The sequence below is a fragment of the Geotrypetes seraphini genome, chromosome 3 (assembly GCF_902459505.1).
Source record: "Geotrypetes seraphini chromosome 3, aGeoSer1.1, whole genome shotgun sequence".
Taxonomy (NCBI): Eukaryota; Metazoa; Chordata; class Amphibia; order Gymnophiona; family Dermophiidae; genus Geotrypetes; species Geotrypetes seraphini.
In genome coordinates this window covers 362,172,181-362,197,837 of record NC_047086.1, presented here as the reverse complement: position 1 = coordinate 362,197,837, position 25,657 = coordinate 362,172,181, and the positions used below count along the sequence as shown (strand labels likewise).

Here is a 25,657-nt window from a genome sequence, read left to right as displayed (position 1 = left end):
ATGCCAAGCCGCCCATAAGATTAGAATGGGTGGCTTGGCATTTAGCTGGCACTGCTTGGCAGCGCAGTTCGATAAAAGGGAAGGGAGATGTAAGTTATTCGTGTGTGATATTCTGAGGGCTTTTCTCACAATTTTTTAAAAAAAACCACTTCTTGCTTTATTTGTTGTGATTTTATGAACTGAATAAGAACTAACTCACCCTTTTATGAAGCCACATTAGTGGGGGAGGGGGGATTTGCTGCCAGCCACGGTGATAAACGCTCCAATGCTCATAGAATTCCTATGAGCATTGGAACTTTTACAACTGTGGCCGGTGATAAAAAAACAAACAAACGCTAACACAGCTTCATAAAAGGGGGGTAAAATTTTTGAGAGAGCTGAACTAAAATATCATTAGTATTTAGCTGATGTTTGGTTTTCCATGTGCAATATAGAACCCAGCATACCTCACAAATTGTACTTTTATTGATGTTCTTTCAATCAAATTAAAAGTTAGAACTCCCCACACACATGTACTATAGACTTAAAATGTTTATTTGCAATGTCTTATGCCCATAAAATTGCATAAAATCGTCTTTCCGCTTTGAGCAGGGAGATGTGGGGAAAAGAATTAAGACTGCAGGAACGGTGAAGGAATGGAGATGAAAATTGTGGGGATGGTGATGAAAAATGTGTTTCACTTTAGGGAAGGTGAGAGAATGGGGGTGAAAATTCAGGTACGGGGAGGGGACAGGGATGAATATTTGCCCCCGTATCACTCTTTAATCAAGACTTCTTTCGCTTCTCCTTTGCCACTCTTCCAAAACTGCGCAGATGCATGCTCAAGGCAGGCAGGCAGAAGCGGAAGCTGGAAGATCTTCTAGGCACACGATCTGTGCCTGCGCTAGACGGGGAGGGGGGGTAAGTTTAAGTTGTTCAAGTGGGGGGGCCGGTTCGCGCGGGGGGGCGGTTGGTGCGAGGGGGCCTTTGCAAGGGGGGGGGGGGGAGCAATGCCAGTTATCGGGGGGGGGGTGCTCACAAATCGAGTCAACACTCGGTTTGCGAGTCAAAAGTTTGCAAAACACTCGCAAACCGGGTTACTCGCAAACCGAGGTTTGACTGTATATATGTTGCACTTATTTTTGGCTTTAAAATGAATAAAGATACATTAAAAAAAAAAAAATAGATCATCCTCTGAAATCAGGCACTATCTAATCTATTTCTATATCGCTTCACTTATTCTCAACCTCTGCATTAGTTACAGGTAAAATATCTATTTTGGATTTACCTTAGAGAAAAATTTCCATTTGAACTGGGTCAACAAAAATTTACGTCTTATTCTCATAAGTCACCAAACACTTACATGGGAATCTGAGAAAAAATAAAGCCCCCACAGCCAAGACAAGAGGCCTGAGTTGTAGGAACTGCCTTCTTCTGTATTGCGTCTGTTTAGAGACGTCTGGATAGACATTTAATTGTTGCCCACAAAACAGAGCACTTTTATTTGCAAAATATAATTGAAGAATAACTTGTTTTTCTAATACGGTTTTGAAGGTTACCAACAATGTTGCTCTCTTGGCTATATAATCTTTGAAGATTCAAGGAATTGGGATATATTTCAACTATCAGGCGATACTACTTGATCTATTCCCCCCTTCTTCAGATAGAACTTTAGATCCACTATGAAAAATCTTCTCTCTAAGTATAACCAAATAAATTGTTTAAACCCCGTCCAAAATGAGCACTTCTATAAAGTTGTACTCACTTTGGAGCAGATGCAAAAAAATTGATGGATAAATATCCCTTTGGTTATACATGTATTCCGGCCCAAACCACACGACATGCCTCCTTCAATTCGCTGGGTCTCAGATATCTACACATGTAAATGATGAGTTTAGAAAGCCACCATTTACACAGCAGATTATTCTAAAATGATCTCCTTAGTATCCTAAAATATACTTAATCCAGACCTACAGCATTCTCCTCCTTTTCTTCTGCTAGTTCTACGCATACTGTCCCTTATATGAGTTGTGTGCAGTCTGCCTCCTTACCAAATATGCCCCTGCCAACAACCAGTGGTCCTTTTAATACTGAATAGAAGTATTTGTTTATTATTTCTCTTTTTAGTTTATCTCCTTCAAGTTTTACATTCCTACCTTTGCTCTTTCTCCTTTCAGGTGCATGCCTGAAAAAAAATGCTTTTGTCACCTCACTACATTAACTAGCTCTTCTTCTGCCTGTGTTATGCCTTCCCGCTTTTTTCAGATTTATCCAATATTCTTCCCTGAGTTCCTCTTTGTGAGACATGGTAAAAAAACAAAAAAAAAACCCCACCATCCCTGCAAATCTAAACTCCTGCAAATTTCCCCGTCCCCGTTGGAACTAATTTTCCCGTCCTGTCCCTGCCCCATTCCTGCAAGCTCTATCCTCATCTGCACAAGCCTCAAACACTGTAAAATCCTAAGTGTTCAAGGCTTGTGAGGTTAAGACAGAGCTTACAGGAATGGGGCAGGGACAGCAACAAAACTCATCGGGACAGGACAGGGAAATTGAGTTCCTTTGGGGACAGGGACAAATTTGTCTCCATGTCATTCTCTAGTTCCTAGCTGAGCTGTCCTTTAGAAACCAAAATACGAGGGTTCTTCAAAAAGTTTCCTCACTTTTATGTCATGTGGGGAAAATGTATCACAGAACAGGTTGATTATGTGGAAAAGTGATGTAATCTGCTGATATTTAATAAATAGTGTTTTTTTTGTTTGTTTGTTTTAAATAAATCTTTATTCATTTTAAAGCCAAAAATAAGTGCAACATATTATACAATCATTTTATACTTTAACAGCACTTAAAATCAATCAAAAATATATTCTATGACAAATGCATATATCACCCCCTACCAATGTTCCCTCTAAGCTGAGCGCATGAGCGATCGCTCACTATTTTCAGTGACGTCGCTCGTACGTTTTCTCGTGTTGCTCAGCTCATGTCGCGGGCGGAGCTGAGAGGAAGCGGTGGCGGCGGTCTGCCCTGCTCGCCTTAGTGTATTTTAAGTGGAAAGATGCAGTGGCGACTCCTCTCAAGATCCCCGACTGCATCGGACTTCCGACGCAGGTGGGGATTCGTGAGAGGAGCCACTGCCACGTCTTCAGTAGCGTACCAAGGGGGGGGAGGCAGTCCGCCCCGGGTGCAGCCTTAGGGGGGGTGCACAGGTCCGGATCTGGCCGGCGGAAGGAAGGAAGGAAGGAAGCATCAAGAGAGAAAAAAGAAAGGGCAGGGAGAGAGGAAGTAAAAGATAGGGGAGGGAATGAGGTCTGGAGGAGAGGAAGCATACAGGCTGAAAAAAAGGGAAGAAAGATTGGATGCACAGTCAGAAGATGAAAGTGCAACCAGAGACTCATGAAATCATCAGACAAGGTTGGAAAAATGATTTTATTTTAAATTAGTGATCAAAATGTGTCTGAATTTATATATGCTGTCTATATTTTGCACTATGGTCCCCTTTTACTAAACCGCAATAGTGTTTTTTAGCGCAGGGAGCCTATGAGCGTCGAGAGCAAAACCGGGCATTTAGTGCAGTTCCCTGCGCTAAAAACTGCTATTGTGGTTTAATAAAAAGGAAGGGGGGTATATTTGTCTATTTTTGTATGGCTGTTACTGAGGTGACAATGCATAGAATCATCTACCTTGACCTCTTTGATAAAAACCCAGAATAGGAATGATAATTAACATTTTCTCAGCGTATAGTGTGCTTTGTGTTTTTTAATTTTATTGTTGGTAGATCATTTTGACTTGGTCATTTTAAAGTAGCTCGCAAGCCCAAAAAGTTTGGGCACCCCTGAGCTAGAGCGTTGAAGCTGTGTATTTCTATTTTATCCCCCCTTTTACAAAACAATGGAGCGTTTTTTAGCGCCAGCCGTGGTGGTACCAGCTCTGATGCTCAGAATTCTATGAGCGTCAGAGCTGTTACCACCGTGGCTAAAATCCACACTATAGTTTTGTAAAAGGGGGAGGGGTTAGTTTGTGATGACATATTCCATACTAGGCGAATGTGTTTTCTGTGTTCTGTGTGTTCGAAAGACATGATTTTCTGTTAGGATTGACGGTGTAGGATTGATCTGTGCTGGTCTGGCTTGTTTAGTTTTACAATGGGTGTATTGATGTACTGCTCACTGCAATATGCAAGATGCTGCCTTTTCCTAGGTACTCATGTGTGACGTGTGGCTTGTTACTAAAAATCATGTTTTTCGTACAGATGGGGGGGGTGCCAAAAAATGATGGGCCCCGGGTGTTACATATGCTAGGTACACCACTGTATGTAAAGATATCAGAAAGCTGGCGAAGTTTTGAGTATTTAACCCTCCCACAATCTCACGGGCACTCGTCCTCCGCACCTGCTCATAAATTTGTGGAGTATGTAACTTGTCGCTCATGCATATTTTTTTTTGCACACACCTCATCAATCCTTAGAGGGAACATTGCCCCCTACTACATATCCAATAATTTGCACTCAAATTAAAAAATATCTTCCCACCCACCCTGGACGTGTATTATTAATCCTTACAGAATTTTGTCAATGGCTCCCAAACATCCATAAATTTCCTATAATGTCTCTGTTGTATGGCCATCATACGTTCCATTTTAAAAGTGTGACATAGAGATTCCCACCAAAAAGTATAATTTAATCGATCCCAGTTTTTCCAGTTCCTCAAAATAAGTTGTATGGCAACCCCTGTCATTATAAAGAGAAGTTTGTTATTCCGAGCAGATATTTGGCTTTTAGCCCTCATTAACGTACCAAATAGGATGGTATCGTACGTCATTGCCCTCGTACTAAAGCTATGCCCCTCTAAGAGTACACAGCTGTGGTAGTGGCATTCTTGCAGTTCTGGAGTTACTACCAGCATGAAACTCTGAAATTGGTTACCAGATACACCATACTCTTAAAGCTCACCAAAACACATACTCCTATACCCTGTTATTTTAGCTGAGTTACGAGACCACAGGCCAGCAGATATGATTTCCCCACAAGGCGTGCTTACTGTACTTCATACAAGAATGTATGCAAACATCCCACTGAAAAGTGTCTTCTAGTCTTCTTGCCTTTCTAATAGAAATAGCCAGCTGTTCTGCTTAGTTTCCTGGAAAAAAAAATAAAAAAAACACCACCACAGACTATGAATCAGACATATGGAAGTTAAATAAAACAGCCCAAGGACCCTATTCATTTGGCCTGTCTTTATTCAATCAGAATGAATTATGAACAGGCAAGCTCACCAGAACACATACTCTTTAAATTGTCATAGCATGAGAGCAGAAATAGATATGTAAAGAAGCTAAAACTCTGAGACTGGTAAGGATCTAGTGTTTTGGATTATATAAGCTGATTTCTTAAAACTTTATCAATTTTAAATCTTCACATCCATTGCTTGTACAAAATACAAGCAGTCAGTTAGTTCCTTGTGATAAGGGAGCAGGGAGCCCGGTTGGGAGGAAGACAGTCAAATCTAATCCCTCTTTTGAAGACTTCCCGAGGTCCACATGATTCCCTAGGCATCTGTCCCAGATGTTTCTTTCAGACCAGAGGTACACACAAAAGTTGCTTAACTCTTGGGAAATGTTATCCCCACTTAGATGTAACTTTCCAGAAAAAGGTCAGAGGGGTTAGGAGGGGATCTAAGGAAGGGACCATAAAGGACAAATCCCTAGAAAGAGAAGGAATGTAGAAATGCCCGATGAGGAAGGAATGTAGAAATGCCCGATGAGGAAAAGGAGATGGTTTGGGAGGATCAGGTGGAGGAGGATATCCTTATGGAGGTAGGGGACGCATGGGATCAGAAGGTAGAAATGGAAATACAGTAGATCAGTAACCTTGTTATCACTTTAGAGGGAGGGGAGTAAGCTGTGGAGAGGAGAACCATGCAAATGTTCTATGTGGGTGGTAACTTTCTCCCCTGTACTCTATACCCAAGTGACAAGGTGAATCCTGGCAAGCCTGAGCATTACCCTGAAATCTCTGTGAGAGTGTCAAATTTTTGGACTTGTTATGGTCCTGTAAGACTCAGGGTGAGTTATGGACTAAATGTGAACAAACTAATTTGCATATTTTCCAGTCAAGATTGTTTAGTTTATGAACTGAAAGAGAAAGTCTGGAATCTTGAAGAATGGCTTCCTGGACCCACAGAACCCAGTGGGTGAATAATGGAAGACCTGGATGCACTCAGCTTGTTATGTTTTTTTCTCAACATAACTAAAATAGTACTATGTAATTAGGACCTTCTGCTTTCTGTGTGGACTAGTAGAAGGGTGACTCAAAAGTGAAGGGGAAGAATATGTAGAAGGTGATAAAGAAAAGGCTGACTTGCTTAACAAATATTTCTGTTCTGTGCTCACGGCTGAAAATCCAGGAGTGGGACCATGGAAGACAAATGTGAATAGGTTCTATTCTTGGGCCTGTTCTTTTTAACATTTTTAGAAGCAATATTGCTGAAGGGCTATCATAAAGCGTATGGGGTCAGACATAAAGATCTCAATATGTATACTTTAGAGGAAAAGCGGGAGAGGGGAGATATGATAGAGACATTTAAATACCTACATGGTGTAAATGCGCATGAGAGGGTATAGGATGAAGTTAAGAGGTGATAGGCTCTGGAGTAATCTAAAGAAATACTTTTTATACAGAAAGGGTGATAGATGCATAGAACAGTCTCCTGGAAGAGGTGGTGGAGACAGAGACTATGTCTGAATTCAAGAGGGCCTGGGTTAGGCACGTGGGATCTCTCAGAGAGAGAAAGAGATAATGGTTACTGCGGATGGGCAGACTAGAATGGCTATTTGACCTTTATCTGCCATCATGTTTCTATGTCTTGCCTCCCGGTAAACCCATCCCTGGAATGTGTTGGTGAAGGGCACAAGAGCAGATGTGACTCCTCAGATGAATGTGTCAAGTATCTGAAATTGAGAAAAGAAAATGAAATTTAAAAAAAATCTTCAAACCAATTATAAGCCAAGTGTAATTCAACTCACTACACATAAAAATAGTAAAGAATTCCAAAGTAATAGAGCAATGACAAAGAGTGCAGACTAAAGTGAACCATGGACTGGAAAAATAAAAAGAGCATCTACCATATTGATCAGATGGGCTAATTAGACAGAGGTGGAATAAGGCGAGAAGCCAGATACTGAGGGAGAGTTAAAAAGATTTTGAACCTAAAACCATAAGGAAAGGAAGCCAATGTTCCAAGGAAAATAGTAGCATGGTCATATTTCTTTGTTGAGTACAGCAGTCTAATTGCCAAATGCAAAATAATCTCTATTTGATTGCTGTGGGGGAGCCCACAGTATAGAACATTTCTATAATCAAGATGATTAATCACTAAAGCATGATTATCTGAAGAGAGTTTTGACTTGAAAGCAATCTAAGGGAATAGGCAAAACACACTGAGTCCCAAGAAGACCTGACTATATCGGAACTTTGTAATTCAAAAGTAAGAGTTGAATGAATATAAAATCCCAGATTCATAAGATAGGGAATCAAACTCAGATTTCTCAGTAGTTGAGGACATAAGGTCGATGAGGCAGTCTCAGAGTTAGATGACTTTAAGACAAGGTTGTATCAAATCAGGATGAAACAACAGTAAGACATGCATTCAAAGCAGTAGGATCAAACTGAGTGAAGATTACAAGAAATTGGAAGCCAACACCCGAATTCTATATAAGGTGCTAAAATTTGATGCACATTTATACTGCGCCATTTCATATGTTTATTCACATTATATAGTATTTTATCAGATTCATTTGTTTTATATGTATATTTTGGTTGTGTATTTTTTTAGATAAGTCCCCTGAGGAAGGTGACACTGTCACCGAAACCGGGTCCTAGTTGAGATTTCGTTGATGTTTAATTATTTTATTTCAATAAAAAGACTTTGCTCCCATGCAGGTTGTGACATCTCCAGTGCCTCTTCTTGCTACCTTTCCTACAGTATTTCGAGGCCTTAGTCTTTCTTTTTTTGGCTCTAAAATTGCACATGCAACATAATTGAGCAATGCACCAATTAGCACGAAATAGGTGGGCACTAACCATCAATTATTGGCACTAACTGGAAACAATTTGATTGTACAAATGCATCATGTTAAGAATTGTTCTATAAAGATACACATGTAAATCATTTAGCGTATAACTGAAAAGGGGACATGGCCATGAGAGGAGCATGGGAAGGGCAGGGGCACTCACTCACTATGGCGAGGCTTGAAGAATGGTCTGAAATTTGGCAGCTAAAATGTAATGCTAAGAAATGCATTTGGGCTGCAAAATCCCAAGGGAACGGTACAGTTTAAGGGGTGAAGAACTTATGTGCACGACAGAAGAGCAGGACTTGGGTGTGACTGTATGTGATGATCTTAAGGTGGCCAAACAGGTTGAAAAGGTGACGTCAAAAGCTAGAAGGATGCTAGGGTGCATAGGGAGAGGTATGGCCAGTAGGAAAAAGGAGGTATTGATGCCTCTATAGAAGACTGGTGAGACCTCATTTAGAATATTGTGTACAATTCTGGAGGCCGCACCTTCAAAAAGATATAAAAAGGATGGAGTCAGTCCAGAGGAAGGCTACTAAAATGGTATGTGGTCTTCATCATAAGGTGTATGAGGACAGACTTAAAGATCTCAATCTGTATACTTTGGAGGAAAGGCGGGAGAGGGGAGATACGATAGAGACATTTAAATACCTACGTAATGTAAATGCGCATGAGAGGGTATAGGATGAAGCTAAGAGGTGATAGGCTCCGGAGTGTAATTGTAGAAAGATTTATAGATGACTAATCAGTTACATAAACAAATACGTGCCTGTTTTAGTCAGATGCTAAGGAAAACCATAATTTCCTTACCCAAGGTTCGTTATTTTGCCAGTTTATACTAAGAATAGAGACCAAGGCTATGGGAAGAATTTTATTATGAAAATAGAAAAATATAGTTCATAAGCCAGCAGCAATAACTAATTATTGTTTACAAAATATCCGAATATATATATGAAACTAAGTACATAATTATCACATAACACTTGTTAGATAAATAAGTAAAACTAATTCTTACACTCTAAATAATTCCTTATAATAATAATTCCTGATTAGCAGCAAACTATTACAGTTTATCAACAAGAGTAGCTTTACAAATCCTTATCCTATAGACAATAGGATTCCCTCTCTAACCCAGCTAAAAAGATAGATAAGTTCCTTACTCTCACCATCCAATTAGGCCTTAGCCCGGGAGACAGAATTATTCTTCTCAGCATGAAAGATATGAATTCCCTTGGTACAGGAACAAGAGTTCGTCAGCAACTAAAGAAGCTGTAACTTAGGTTGGCAGCAAAGGTTTCCTTTATGTGATGGAATCCAGATCTGTTTAAAGGTCCGGTTCTCTCTCTCAGGCAGAGAGTCACAAGAGGTAACTTTTCAGGTCTTAATTATTATAAGATGTGCTGGAAACACCTATGATAAGATACGAGCTCCCTCACATTCTGGCACAGACTAAATTAATAATTAGCACATTTCACTTGGATCTCGTCAGATGACCTCTCCGGACCAATCCAGAAACAGAACTTAGATGAATAGCCTTTCTATACAGAGTCTCGTACAGGCTGTGAAACAGAGGCGCCTTCGTTAGATAAGACCAGCACATGAGCCATAACTCCCCCAAGATTCACACAGGCTGAGCATGTAGGCATAGCTGGATGTCCTTGACTAGAATACAGTTCTGGTACATACCCAGAATGCATCAGGCAGAAACAGCAAAGATGTATTCTTCTTTCTCTTCTTGCATGGTTCATGCTGGAATGATTTCTTGCAAACAATGGTTCAGGCTTGATGATGTCAGAGAGGCCTAACCTTCAGGTGCAAATAAGGAAACACCCCTACAATATCTAAGGAAATACTTTACAGAAAAGGTGGTAGATGCATGGAACAGTCTCCTGGAAGACAGAGACCGAGAATGTGTCTGAATTCAAGAGGGCCTGGGTTAGGCACGTGGGATCTCTCAGAGAGAGAAAAAGATAATGGTTACTGCGGATGGGCAGATTAGATGGGCCATTTGGCCTTTATCTGCCATCATGTTTCAATGTATCTATGTTTCTATTGGGGGGATCTGTGCCTAATTTAGGTACAAGGATTTATACCAGGTTTCAGTTGGTGTAAATCCTCACGTCCAAAAGTTGGACACAGATCCCAGCACTACATACAATTCTCTATTCAGCCCCCAACTTTGAATGCCATTTATAGAATAGTACTTAGTGCTCTTTCTTTTCTCTGTGCCAGTTTTGTAGCACCATATACAGAATCTAACCCAGTATGTCATCAGCCTAGAAATGACCTATAACATCAGAAGATCAGGGTAGCCAGAGGGCTAAAAAATAAGAGAGGGAAGGCTAAAATAGAACTCTGAGGTATGCCACAATAAAGTGTGGTAAAGAGGAAGAATTAAATGTGACAACATATCATTGTTGGTCAAAGATGGAATGTAAACCATTTCAACACTATACATTGAGGGACGGATTCTACAAAAGGTGCCGTTATCGGCCAGAGCCTCCAAAAATGGCACTGGCCACGGGTCAATCAGGCAGTGGTACAGTTTGTAGAATCACAACCACCGTCAAACATAGTTGGCAGAATTATAAGCCAGGGTTTTGAAAGCCTACATTTCCAGTGCCTGTTTTCGATGTGAATCGCATCTATAGAAGCGCCTAAGGTCGTTTCCAGCATTAATCAAGTCTACTATGACCTCAGGCACCTCCGTAAATGTAATCCCGGTGTCTACTGTTGTTTTATAATTACTTTTTAATTGTTTTAAACAACCTGGTCTATTACTAGGCCAATTAAAAACAATTAAACCAATTAAGTTAGGCAGTGGTAGGGCACCTACTGCCGCCTAACGTACCGTGCCATTATTAGAATCAGGCCCTGAATGCCTAAATCAGAGAACACTCAAAGCCAGTGGCGTAGTAAGGGGGGCAGGGGGCGGACTGCCCTAGGCACCGCCTTGGTAGGAGTGTGGTACCCGTCCTCATCTCCACCCCCACTCCCCACTGCCTCGCGCACCGCTTCCCTTCCCCCGTACCTCTGTAACATTCCTAGCGTGAACAGCAACCCCCAACCTGCTGTCGAGCCTGTGTCAGCTCTTCTTATGATGTCACTTCCTGGACCCGCGCCTAAGAAGTGACCTCAGAGGGAGAGCCCAAGCAAGCGCAACAGCAGGTTGGGAGTTGCTTCTCGTGCCAGGAACGTTACATAGGTACGGGGGAAGGGAAGCGGTGCGCGTGCACGGCAGTAGGGGAGGCGGGGAAGGAGTATGTAGGGGTGGGGGCGGAGGGGAGGGAAGGGGCATCATCTCACCAGGTGCTTCTTACCCTTGCTACGCCACTTCTCAAAACCCTTCTTTTTTTCCAAAGCTTTGATCTTACTCTCCTTTTGACATGCAGCTCTTTTTCTCTTTTCTGTCTCCCACCTGTCCCTCTCTATTCCTTAAACTTTTATTGTTTTTATTATTGCAAACAGCAGTGATGCCTCATCAACCTTTTGTGGTACTGTATATCAAATGTAATAAATAAAATAATAAAAGTTGATAGTTTATTAGGTTCGTCACTAAAAAAATCTGTAAGAATAGTCTCTGTACTGAAACTGCACAAAAGATTGTTGTTATACTAAGTAGGATTTAAAAGCCTTCATCATCTGATATTTCTTAATATTAACCAGTCTAATCTTTCTTCTTCTTTTTTTAAATGTAAGATTGCAATACTTTTTCTTCAGGTTTATATCCTCTCTAGTTCATCCACGAGGAGTAGGTAATCACCATATGTTAACAGGATGATGCACATGTTATGTTCCTGTAACACCAACTGAAGAAGTCTCCTGCACAGTTACAGCTTAATGGCCATCATATATAGTCCCTTAAACCCACTTCAATGCTTATTGTCCACACAGTCTACTCGAAACTACATCAGAACTCTAGACACATAGAAGGCCATTTTCGATAGTGCATCTATGTCTGACTTTGGACATTTCCTGCAAGATGTCCAAAAGTTGGGGATGAGAAACATCCATTTTTTTAAACCACTGTCCGTTCAGGGTTTTGTTTTGTTTTTTAATCACCTATTTACACTTCTTGACTGTCAGGACGTCTAACATTAAGACGCTTAATTTTTTTGACTACAAAAACGTTCCAGTTGAAAACATCCAAATCTAGACCACTTGGACATAGGAGGGGCCAGTTCTGTAATGGACTGGCCACACAGACATGCCAACAGAGCAGTGGGACAACTTAGAAGGCACTGCTGTGAACTTTACATAAAGGGTGCCAGATGTATTATATCCCCTTATATAATTTAAGGTGAGCCCTCCAAAACTCCCCCAAAGCCTACTATAGGCATAGGGTCAGGACAGCTGAAGCACTTACAAACAGTACAAAATGCTGCGATTTGATTGTTAGGCCATGCATATATTCGGGATCATGTGACACCTTTATATCTGAAATTCCATTGCTTACCAATGGAATTTAGGATCAGATTTAAGATCTTGATGTTGGCACATCAAACATTATTTTAGTTACAACCATCATATCTTTCTAACTTGGTGTTATTTTATGCCCCAAGGCGTTTATTACGATCTTTGAATGACAATAGGGTAGTCGTTCCCCATATCTCGAAGGCACATCTTGCCTCAACTAGAGATTGTGGGGCTCATAATCGAAATGGAAATATATCTAAAAACCGGCCTAAATCAGTACTTAGATAATAAATTAGACAAGTCGTCCAAGTGCCGATAATCGAACCGGGCTATAGACGTATCTAAAAATGACTTAGGCCTTTACAGTGCTGTAGTACGGCCAGAGCTAAAAGGGGCATTTTAGGAGGAGTGGTGACGGCGGGATGTGGGAGGGACGTGGGCTGTCTTAGACTTAGTCGTACTGCATGTAAAACCGAAAGATGAACAACACTGCTTAGACAGAACTTGGACGTTGTGACTTATGGTATCTAAAACCAGGTCTAAGTCACAAGAAGGTATCCAAAGTGACCAGATAACCACTGCTGGGACAAAGTACAGCCCCTACACACTCCCCCAGTGATCACTGCCCCCCCTCAATAAAAATCGTAATAACAACTTTACATATTGGCCTCCAGAACATCAGCACCTGGCAGCCAGGCATAGGAAAGCCTAGTAAAGCTATACAGAGGTGGCTTAAGTGGTCTGGGGGGTAGGCTAGTGAACCATGGAGAGGAGGACCCAGGCCCATAAGCCACTCTAGCTACTGCATGCATGGTGAAACATGCACCCCCCAAAAAAAACCCAAACCCTTATGTACTGCCATATAAGTGGCACCTGCAGCCATAAGGGCTATTGGGGTGGTAGACAGGTGGGTCTAGTCGTTTCTGGGGGGTATTTTGGGGGGCTCATCATGACCTATAAGGTTGTTGTGGTGAAATGTGTATGTGGCACCCTTTTTGTGAAGTTCACAGCAGTACCCTGTAAGGTACCCCACTATTCTGGTGCAATGTTTGGGTGTCCAGTCCATAACTTTGCTGACCCCGCCCACATTCAAAACATTTTTTTCTAAGTGTTTTTTGACTTGGACAAATTTTTGGATGAAAATGAGGTATAAAAATAGATGACTTAGCTGTCTGGACAATCAGATGGCTGGATGTACAATTAGACAATTTTTGAAAATAAAAATATGTTGGACATATTTTTTTGAAAATAGAACTTTTCCCATGTCCGACTTTGGGCGACTAGCAACTTAGGCCCAAAACAGACTTAGATTTATCTTTTGATTATGCCTCTCCACGCGTTTTTCTATTTAGTTCCACGTCTATGGAATAATTTGCCTATAGATTTGAGAAACGAAGAATCATATATACATTTTAAAAGATATCTAAAGCACATTGTTTTCCAATTGGCCTTTTCAAATTGAAGAAATGAGTTTGGGACTGCAATCTGTATTTATGTAGCTATTGATTTTTTGTCAAGAAAATTATCAGTTTGTATTAATTAGTTAATTTTATTATTGAAATTTTATAAATTTTAGAAAAAACCCTCTTTTAATTCTTTCCTTTTTTATCATTGAATGGAGTTCTTTTCTTAATTGATGTGAAATATATATTGTAAACCGCTTGGATCCTTTTATTGGGAGGGGGGTGCTGTTTTGCGTAAGTTTTTAATAAACATAAACATATCTGGGGTGAGACTCACCCAATCCCCTTTACCTGGAGAGCCATGACAACTCTGTTGTGAACAATTTCCAGCAAGTTTATCTTCTGCATTCAAACAATCATCTAAGTTGGTGATATGATAGTCCTAACCCTTCAAGAAAAATGCAGGGAGAAAAGAAATAGTGTTAACATCTTCTTTTCTCTCAAAAGCTTTGTTAGAAGGTGCAAATACTTTTCTACGTGCCAAAGTGTGCTATGAGATATTTTAGAATATCCAGATATGAGTTCCCATGAAAGAGAGATAATCCATATTTCAAATATTGCAAAAAAAAAGATGCTGCTTGTCTGCAAAATTATGGAAACATGGTCTTGGCCCCGCATTTGAGGAAGTTAACATCCTATGCACTCTATGAGTTCATTCAAAGTGGATTTGGAGAGAAATCTAATCTGGGATGCATTGTTTAATAATTCCAGTCAAGAGAAGAAGGATGCCTTCAGCACCACCCCACTCTGGCACACCCAAAATCTGGGATTGTTTACGCTTTGACAATTGTCTGACTCACCCACTAATTCTCTCATTTGTCCTCTGATCTTTTCCAGTTCCTTAATAATATAGAACCAAATCTTTTCCAAAGAAGAAGAAAAAAAAAAAATGCTAAAACTAGAGGGCATAATTTGAGGTTGCAGGGAGGAAGACTCAGGAGCAATGTTAGGAAATTCTTTTTCATGGAGAGGGTGGTAGATGCCGGGAATGTCCTCCCAAGGGAAGTGGTGGAGAGGAAAAAGGTGATAGAATTTTAAAAAGTGTGAGATAAAAATTAGAGGATCTCTAATTAGAAAACAGAGGTTGTAAATTAATTAACTAAGGCCAGTATTGGACAGACTTGCACGGTCTGTGTCCCATATATGGTGATTCGGTGTAAGATGGCTTGGAGTGGGAATCAATGGTAACTCCACTAACTTGGAACATGAGGATGTTACTGGCCAGACTTTATGATCCTGCAAACAACGGGATGGTTGGATAGGCTGGAGTGAACTTGGATGGCAACTTCAGCATTTGGGAATCTAGGCAATACCAGACTTTATAGTCTATGGCCCAGAAATATCAAAGAGACAAGCTAATTTAATCATGTACTTTTTAATGGGTTTAACTAATGGGCAGACTGGATGGATTGTTCAGGTCTTTATCTGCCGTCGTTTACTATGTTACTATATTACAATGATTGACTGTGGATCCAATTTATTTCCATAAGTGATTATCATTTTGGCTATCTTCGTACTCGAAGCCTTCACATCATCTATTAGACTGGCATCAGTCCGTAACAATTTAACTTGCTGCTTTATATCCAGTAATATGGCATTAGCTATGATGACCTCTGAACCTGATTTATTTATTATTTATTTATTTATTTGGATTTATTAACTGCCTTTTCATAAAGAGATTCATCCAAAGTGGTTTACAATACACTGAACAGTAATCAGGTACTCTTAAGTACTTTCCCTATTGTCCCAACAGGCAACAACTGGGGCAACCGAGGGGTAAAGTGATATGTCCCAGGGTCAGAAGGAGCGAACTGGGAGCAGCTGTAACCACAAGGCCTCTCATAGTGGGGTTGAGTGGGGATGTAGATTGAGCTGTTCTAATGAACTCTACGGTGCTTGATTTCCAAGCCTATTGTTTTCAAGAATTTATCTCATTGTACCAGGCACACAGGATTGTCCAATGCAAGCCCAGAAACTAAAGAACATGAGAATTGCCGCTGCTGGGTGAGACCAGTAGTCCATCGTGCCCAGCAGTCCGCTCACACGATGGCCGTTAGGTCAAAGACCAGTGCCCTAACTGAGATTAGCCTTACCTACGTACATTCTGGTTCAGCAGGAACTTGTCTAACTTTGTCTTGAATCCCTTGAGGGGACAACAACATGCTTCTTGGTCTAGGTGTATAAGTCTCACTTTGGGTATGAGAGTCCCTGGTTCAATTCACAGATGTGCCCTTCACTTTCTAAGGCAGTTTTTCAAGGAAGCAGAAGTGTATGGCTTGGGACTAGTCTTTTTGCTCTCCTTGTCGGTAAAGACAAAGGGCAGAACTAGGGTATAGCGATGGCACCACAAAGCAATACTGCTAGAAATATAGAAAAAGGTAGATGGGAAAAGACCATAAGCCTATTCCATCTGCCTATCCCTGCTCTCAATGTCAGTGAAGACAGAGCTGAAAATCACAACTCAGCTTGTAGGAGAACCTCAGACTCTGAAAGGTACCTCAGACTGGATCACACTGTGTGTCTTATCAGATTTGTGACATTGTTTTAATTATGTATGTTGGATTGTAACTCGCTCAGAATTGTTGGATGGTTGCGAGCAATGCATTTTAAAAAATAAATAAAAATCTCAGTCAGGGAACTTAGTAACCAGGGTCCTGGAGAACACTGAGCTTGTAATGAAACACCATTGAAGATCAACAACTGTGCAATCTAAACACCGGCATGGCATTCACATGCTGCAAATCTTAAATCCTCACATCAAGGAATGTTTCAATATCAGATCGGTTTAACATTTAGCAGTCATCTCACCGGCATGGCCCAAAGCCAGTCCCTGTAGAAACCCACTGCTCAGCTACTGGCCTGTGTCTCTGTTAAGTGCATTGTGCATTTCTCCTTCAACCTCCCCTGCTCACTGAAGTTGCTGGCTCAAAGGAGAAAGGGCAAACCGCAAGTAATTTAAAACTGTACTGTGGCAGTAATTGGTCATGCAGTCAGACTTAGTTAACCAGCAGTTCCCTCGGCAGGCACATTCTTCCAACCCAGGAGAGCAGCAGTGGGTGTGACTGCATTGTGCAGTCAAGTGCCATCAGATGTTAAAAATCTATAAACACTCAAATAAACAGTGTGTACATCCAGATCTAAAAATAATATTGACCTAAATAAGCCACACAGATTGACATAGCTCTTGTGGGTAAAAAGCTGATTTGGACTGTCAGGTTCCAGAGGTCAAAGGTTAGACATCTGCAGAATTGAAGAGTTCTCTAGTGCCCCCTTCTCCCTTCACTCTTTCTCCTGTTATGTACACTTTTAAAGAGTATGCAGAATCCGTGAAGCAATTGGTTTTTTTATACAGAGTCAAACTATGGAATTTGTTGTCAGAGGATGCGATGACAGCAATTAGCATAGCCAGGTTTAACTGGGATTTTAAACAAGCTCCTGGAGTAAAAGTCCATAATTTTGTCAGATAGACTTGGGCAAGCTACTGGTTATCCTTAGATATGAACAAAAAATTAAAAAAAAAGATTGGTTCTATTCTTTGGTATCCTGTCAGGTACTTGCGACCTGAATTTTCCACTGTTGGAAGCAAAATGTTGGGCTTGATGCACGTTTGGATTGATTCAGTTTGGCTTTTCTTATATGTTTTTATTGTCTAACGTAGCTGATAACTCTTATTACAAACTCCCATTGTAAAGCTAAGGAATGCTATAGTAGGACTCAAGGAAAGACCAGGGCTGACATAGAAAGAACTTTTTGCCTTTTCAAGCCCATGTTCCTATACAAGAGGGGAGATAGAGGAGGATTCAGTAGTCCTCTCCAAACATAAGAGCCAGCTCTGTGGGTGCTTGAGCAGCCTCAATACTAGAGAATGATATGGGGAAAAAATTTGTCCTTGTCACAGGGCGGTGGATGGCCTTGTCCCCGTGCCCACAGTGAGCACTTCCCCCCCCCACACCACCACCACCGTTTCAGTGGGTAACAGCCACCGTGTCATTCTCTACTCAATACTGAACAGACTTCTTGACTGTGTCCAGTGAGAGGTAATTTCCATAAGATGTAGCACGGCACCCCCAATCATTTTGAAAAGTTGGCTCCTATGGTATTGTTAATAAGATTATATCATGTGTATATATGGAAAATGGCATTACAACTAGTACTATTATTATAGGGTGGGGTCAGAGGCGGAGCTTGGGTGGGGTCTGGGGTGGGGCTTTTGAGCACCTCCAATTATTTTGAAAAGTTGGCTCCTATGTACACCATTAGCCCTTGATACTTCTCTTGGGCCATTTGTATCCTATTCTCATATACTTCTTCCTGTCCTTTAGATTCCCTCCTTTGATCCCGCAGGGGATCATTAATTTGGCCAAAGCAAGCCAGTTCTACCTGAGAGGTAATGCAGGAGAAGTTGGCCATTGGTTACTGTATCATCATATTGACCTTTGGCTTAAGAAAAAGCCACAAAGCAATTGCCACATGAAACGGCAGCACTGTAGACAACAACAAGAGGTGGTAAGGGCCACCATAAACTCTAGGGATGCTAGTAACAAAGTACACAACCAAGAAATATTGAGTATCCAACTAGTAAACCAATCAGTAATACTGTGGTACTTCGGAATCCGAACGCCCCAGAACTCAAACGACTTGGAATCCAAACTTTTTTTTTTGTAGTAAATTTTGTCTTGGAATCCGAACTCTGCTTTGGAATCTGAACGCCCTGTACATTGTATGTGTGTGTTTGTGCCCCAGAATCTGAATGCTGCTTTGGAATATTTGTTAATATTTTACCTTAAAATCCAGTGTATTTCCTGTTAAAATTTGAGTTTGTGGGACCCAGGAACGGATTAATCCAGTTTCTATTATTTTCAATGGGAAAAATTGTCTTGGAACTCGAACGGGATTTTGGAACGGATTAAGTTCGGATTCCAAGGTGTCACTGTACTGTGTAACAGACTATCCCCACAGTAGAATGTTAGATTCTATTTCATTCACGTACTTTGCAAACTGCTCTTAAACCTAGAGTACAGGGTGGTATATAATCAGATACCTGAGGACAAATTCCTAAGGGAGTTCAACCTCTGTTTGATGAGGATACTTTTATCAGTCAAATTAAAACAAAACACCCCCTCAAATTCTTTACATCCATGATTAGTTCTGAGAAGTAAATAATCAGTGACTAAGGGCTCCTTTTACTAAGCTGCGATAGCGGTTTTAGCGTGCTCGTAGTGCGCGCTGAATTACCTCGCACTGAGCTGGTGCTAGTTCTAGCCGCGTAGCATGGGTTTAGCGTGCGCGGCAATTCAGCGTGCACTAAAACCGCCATTGCAGCTTAGTAAAAGGAGCCCTAAGTGTTTTTGAATAACTGTCTTTCTCAGACTGAGTTTTCTGAGTTAAAGCTACAATTGCATTACACTAGTGATTTTTATTCCACCATTACCTTACGGTTCAAGGCGGATTACACATGAGGTCATCTGGGCATTTCCGGGAGAGTTGCAAAGTAGAGCGGGTTACTTCGGGGAAGATCTGGACATTGTATCGGGGTCATTACAAGATAGATAATTTAGTTAGAAGGTTGTAGGATCTGGGGAAGATTGAAATTCTTGAAATGCGGTGTTAGTTTGTCTTGATGGATTTCTTGAATAGCAAAGTTTTTCTCTTCTGAAAGTTTTGTAGTCTGGTGTCGTGATCAGTAGATTGGAGAGTTGGTGGTCTAGTTTTGCTGCCTATGTGGCCAGTAAGCCGCTGTACTTTTATTTTTTTTATGTGTTTGATGCCTCTGATTGGGGGGGTGAATGAATGGTGTCTGGGTTCTCCTTTGCCTGGTTGTGGTAGTTCGGATAACGCGGTTGTTCAAGTAGGCTGGGCTGTCTCCATTCATAGCTTTGAATAGTAGACAGCAAAATTTGAGTAGAATTCTTGCTTGTATTTGAGAGCCAGTGTGAGTCGAGGTATTTGGCAGTGATATGGTCGTATTTATTCAGCAAATAGATCAGTCTGAGAGCTGTGTTTTGTACTGTTTGTAGCTGTTTTATCATGACTGCAGGCAGGACAGGATTCATTCGTCTAGGGCCCCTAGGCACACAAGTACACTGGGCCCCCTGCCCCGCCCCACCATGCGTCCAGGCGGAAACAGGAAGCTGCGTCAGAGGGAAGCTTTGGGCAAGCAGCACCGTTTGCACAATTACAGTTCCTGTTGCCTTTCTTACCCGCGTTGCTTGCTTGTCTTACTTTCCGTCGATGGGGGGGCTGCATTGCCGATCAGGGTGGGGCCCACATTGCCGATTCGTGGGGGGGGGCCCGTGTTGCTGATCGATGCTGGAGGAGCCCATCGCCATTTGGAAAAAACAATGTTGATGCCCTCCTTCATCGGGTCCCCCTGACCATTTCGGGCCCTAGGCACGTGCCTACTTGGCCTATTGGTTAATCCTGTCCTGACTGCAGGGCAGGGAAGATAGAGGATGCTGCAGTAGTCTAGAAGTCCTAGGACTAGGGATTGGACCATGAGCTGAAATTGCTTTCTGTCGAAGAATTTTCGGATTTGCCTTAAATTTCGCATGACCGCAAATGATTTCTGGATTGTTTTGTTGATTTGTGGTTGCATGGTACAGCATAATAAGAGAAGAAGTCATATTAATAATTTTCATTAAAGCTCATGAAAGATGAGTCAGTTGTTTATGAAGATGGATTGCTTCAGCCTGGGATATCCAATATAAGTCAAACAACAATCTGGAGAGAAGGAAGTGGTAGGGTAAAGGCTGGAGCAATTAGGACTTTGAAGAGCAAAAGGCCTATAAAATAGTGCCACACCAATTAGCCTAGTAGACAAGGAAAACAGTGGGTATGGATAAACAGTTTTCTACAAAAGCCAGCCAGGTGAAGTCAAAGATGTTTAATTCAGTCCGCAAATACACAGTAATAAGTACCCGACAAAGTACTGTGTTTCGACATGCTAATATGCCTGCATCAGGGGTCACTGTCTACTGGATGATGCTGAGAAATAGCATCACTCTCATAAAAAAAGGAAAAAGACATGAATCCCAGGAAAAGGATCAATATCATTTTTTTCTTTTTGTATGAGAGTGATGCTATTTCTCAGTGTCATCCAGTAAACAGTGACCCTGATGCAGGCATACGTCGAAACACAGTACTTTGTCGGGTACTTATTACTGTGTATTTGTGGACTGAAATAAACATCTTTGACTTCACCTTGCTGGCTCTTGTGAAAAGCTGTTTGTTCTTACCCACTGTTTTCCTTGTCTACATTGCACTTGTGGGTTTTCGCTTTGGTGGACTTTTTGTGGCATTTGCACCAGTTAGCCTGCCAATAGTACAAGGTTCTTCTGAAGCATTAACAAGTACTTAAAAGAAAGCCATTCTCCCACACGAAAGAAACCAGCCAGTAGGTAAATATACATATGAGCATAAGCAAAGGAAATAGGAGAAGAGGTAAGCCAGGATAGGCTACATTAACAATAAACTTAGGAGCATTTACAAAATAGAAACAGTCAGTGGCAGTAGTCACATTGTACAAAGAGAGCTGAAATGGTTGGGCATTGGTATAGGCCAGTGGTCTCAAACTCAAACCCTTGGCAGAGCCAAATTTTGGATTTGTAGGTACTTGGAGGGCCTCAGAAAAATAGTTAATGTCTTATTAAAGAAATGACAATTTTGCATGAGGTAAAACTCTTTATAGTTTATAAATCTTTCTTTTGGCTAAGTCTTAAAAATAATATTGTAATTTATAGCTAAAGAGACTTATGATCAAGAAACTGTTTTATTTTACTTTTGTGATTATGATAAACATACCAAGGGCCTCAAAATAGTACCTGGTGGGCCGCATGTGGCCCCTGAGCCGCGAGTTTGAGACCACTGGTATAGGCTGTGGGAGTTCAGATAGTGCCTAGATTATTAAAAACTGAGAAAAAGTAAGATTACTACAATCAAGTAAGTCACCAAGACTGGTTGCATTCTTAAGCGTACAAAAAAGAGGACGGGACACCAATAACATGTAGCAAGCACTGAACTCACTATCAGCATGTTCCTGGCACAAAAGGAAAAACTGCTGTATTTAATGCTATCTGGCCCAATAAAGTAAGGGGCTGAGAAGCAAATAATAGGTGAGAGGTACAGCCTAACCATGTCAGATACCATATTCAGCAATCAGGTATAAGGAAATAAATACCATAAGTATAGGGATTAGGAGAAAAATAGTACCCAGCTATCAAGTCACAACAATGAACAGTCTTGTTGATGCTGTGGTCTCAGGGATCATGTAATTGTATTTAGTCCCAGCTGTACTAAGTTCTTTTATTTTGTAATTATTAAATTAATTATTTCCATAAACTTATTTAATTATTCTAAGTTGCATAAGTAAGCAGGTGATGGTGTTGGTGCTGTAATGAAAATCACAGCTTGTAGGTGATCTATATAATACAGAATTTTAGAATTATTGTTTTCTTCTTTCTGCATCTAGGTGCGCACATTGTGGCATGACCCCAAAAATATTGGATGGAAGGATTACACTGCCTACAGATGGCAGTTAACTCACAGGCCAAAGACAGGTTTCATTAGGTAAGAGATTTCTTAAAACATGTCTGGCACTTTCAAATGGTGATGTTAATGGGTACTTATAGCCTGCTTGATCCCTAAATGTAGATAAGACAACAAAAAAGGACACACGAATAAAGGTAGAACAAGGTAGAACAAAAGAAGACAAAAGAGATGACCTGTGATGCTCAATCTGTTTATTCACTGTTAAGATCCGACAGGTACCGTGTTTCAGCCGTAAGGCCTGCCTCAGGGGTCTTGTTTCCAATGGAGTACAATTTATTGCATATGTCTCTTATCTGAAAGTGAAAGTGGATGCGTGAGATTGTTGCCTGTATAGTGATCGGGCTTCTAATAGTGTCTTAATTACCATCTTTTTAGATGAGACATATGCGATAAACTGTACTCCATTGGAAACAAGACCCCTGAGGCAGGCCTTACAGCCGAAACACGTACGTGTTGGGTCTTAACAGTGAATAAACAGATTGAACAAAAAAAAAAAGGACATCATATATTTATTCATTCATTCATTTAATTTTCTATACCATTCTCCCAGGAGACCTCAGAACTGTTTACATGAACTTATTCAGGTACTCAAGCATTTTTCCCTGTCTGTCCCGGCAGGCTCACAATCAGTCCAGATCTACAACAATAAAAATTATGACTCAAAGAAATTACTGCAATTTCATAACAAAAATTTTGAGAACCAATACAATTTCAGCAGTTTAGAAAAATGAATATAAGAAGAACATGATCTAACTTCTACTGGGAGCATATTCCAAAGTTTCGCTATTTGAAATATAACAGACTTCTCATAAAAGCTTTTCAATTTCACACTTCTAAACGAGGGACGGTGTAGCATAAGAAATGTACAACTTCGTTGATCATTAAAGTCACCTAACTCTACTTTAAATCCTACTCTTAATTCCAAATGCAAAATAAAAATAAAGGGGGAGGGTCACTATTCATCGACAGTGGTTAATGCATGTTATTAAAAACTGGCGAAACCAAACACTGTGGAGAGATGATTTGGCCATTGAAGCGCGTCTCACACTTTTCCACGAATCTTCCACCCTAGAACTAGCAGGGACCCCTGACGAAGACGTCCTCGTCGAAAGATGGACCGTGTTGGGTCCAGCGCTCCCAGCGGACTAGGTCCTTAAGGTTTTTATGTGGATTGCTATGTTGTTGTTTTTTTAAATAAAGCCAACATTAGGAACATCGTCTCTCCACAGCGTTTCTTTGGTTTCTCTTGGACTTTTTTTTTCTGTGGATTCTTCAGGGTCAATTTCTTTGCTCTTATTAAAAACAGGCCACAGAATTGTGCAAAAATGTATCTACTCAGTGCTAGTTTATATGCAATGCATTGCTGACCACTAGCTACCAGGACTGCATGTATATTGGCTGAATAGTACAGAGCCTTGCCTTTCCTTACCCTAACTGTGCATGCGTAGAGGAGTAGCATAATGGTTAGTACAGTGGCTAAGAACCCGGGGAACTGGATTAAATTCTCACTGTAGCTCCTTGTGACTCTGGGCAAATCACTTAACCCTCCGTTGCCCCAGGCAGTGGCGTAACAAGGGAGGCTGGCGCCAAGGGGCGATGGCACCCGGCATTGCTGCACCGTGCACTCCCCACTCTTTCCCGCCACTTGAGCACCGTAGCATCAGAGCTGCGTCGGAGCATTTAGCATTCTGGACCGCGGTAGAAACCGTGACATAGTAAAAGGGGGGGAGGGGTGTAATTTAGGCGCCTAGATCAGTCAATGGGATCCGGCAGGCATTGAACATTCACAGATGCTCAAGGCCCCGCACCAGAACTACACAGAGGATCGCTGGTAGCTCGTTCAGTGCTAGTAAATGCAATGCCAGTCAATTAGGGGAGAGTGTCCAGGTGGTCGCAGACCAGTTAAAAGGTAGTGGTTGTGTATTGTATGTTAACCCCTACTCCTCTCCTACACAAAATCTACCTTTATAATACGGTTTGAATTGGTTTAAAAGAGAATTGAGTGATTTATGTGATGATCCATTTTTGTCACATAGGCTCTGAGCTTGGAAGACATGTCTGGAGAGATTTCGGCGTTAGGACATGTGCTGGTGTGTGAGGAGAGATGTTGCAACTGATAACCTCGGGAGTTCATGGACTCCAAATAATAGGAAACCCTTCAGTTAGTACATCTGGCCACAAGTATGAAGATTTGCCAAGAGACAGTGGTATAAATGCAGAGGAGAGGGGGTGATTTCTGGGGTCTTACATTCCTTGGTGGGAACTTCACCACTTCAGCTACCGGCAGGTTTTCACTGGTTGGTGGTTTAATTGGAAGTGGCAGCTACTGGGCTAAGGCCCCTAACGCCTTCATTCCCAACTACCCAAAGAATTTCCTCTATTTTTATTATCTTACTTAAACTTAGTCCAGCCATCAAAGGAACAGTCCTTGGCCAGGTGCCACAGGCAACAGATCTCTATATGTATCCCGAGTTGAGCCTCAGGAATCTAACTCATGTCTTCTACCACCAGCCTGGCTCAGTTTCCCCAGTTTTGCTACTGATAGTCAAAGACATCCCTTGTCCAGATAGTCAAGACATCCCTTGTCTAAGTATACATGGTTTTCTAGATCTAAAAGCAAGGGTGAGATTGACCTAAACAGTTAATAAATGTGTTAAAACTTATGGAAGGATGTCTAGTCTTAATTGGAACTGGCAGCTACATCATAATAAGCCAACTTTCTAACTTCAGTTTATATTCGAGCCAACCTTTTTTCTCCATTTTATTGGGGGGGGAGGAAAGGTTACCTCAGTTTATATTTGGGTTAGTTTATTTTCAAGTATATACAGTAAGTTGTATGGCGTGCTAATACAAGGGAGGGCATATAGACAGAGTTATAAGCATCCCGGAGCTTAATTTGTGGGGGAACGGCATGGAATGCATAGGATTACCAGACTTCACAAAGTAAAAACCGAACACATGGCCCCGCCCCCCAGCCCCACTCTGTTCCTCCCCAGCCCCACCCCCGCACCCACACAAACCCCTTAAGCTCGTGACTGTGTCTGGGCGCGGATGTGATGCAACGATGTCACACTCATGCGTGCATGCGTATGATGTTGAGTCACATCCGCGCGTGCTTGGAGGCCCTCCCATACACAGCCCCGAGCCAAAAACCTGGACATCCAGACACCCGGACAGTCGTC

The 25,657-nt window shown here is 41.4% G+C and overlaps 1 protein-coding gene across 1 annotated transcript in view; it reads left to right on the top strand.

Moving 5' to 3' along the window:
* THBS2 (thrombospondin 2) overlaps positions 1-25,657 on the top strand; it is a 285,177-nt gene that overhangs the window by 233,433 nt on the left and 26,087 nt on the right. Inside the window, exon 21 of the mRNA XM_033937149.1 lies at positions 22,396-22,493. Within this exon, the coding sequence (XP_033793040.1) occupies positions 22,396-22,493 (98 nt within the window). The remainder of the gene's footprint in view (positions 1-22,395; positions 22,494-25,657) is intronic.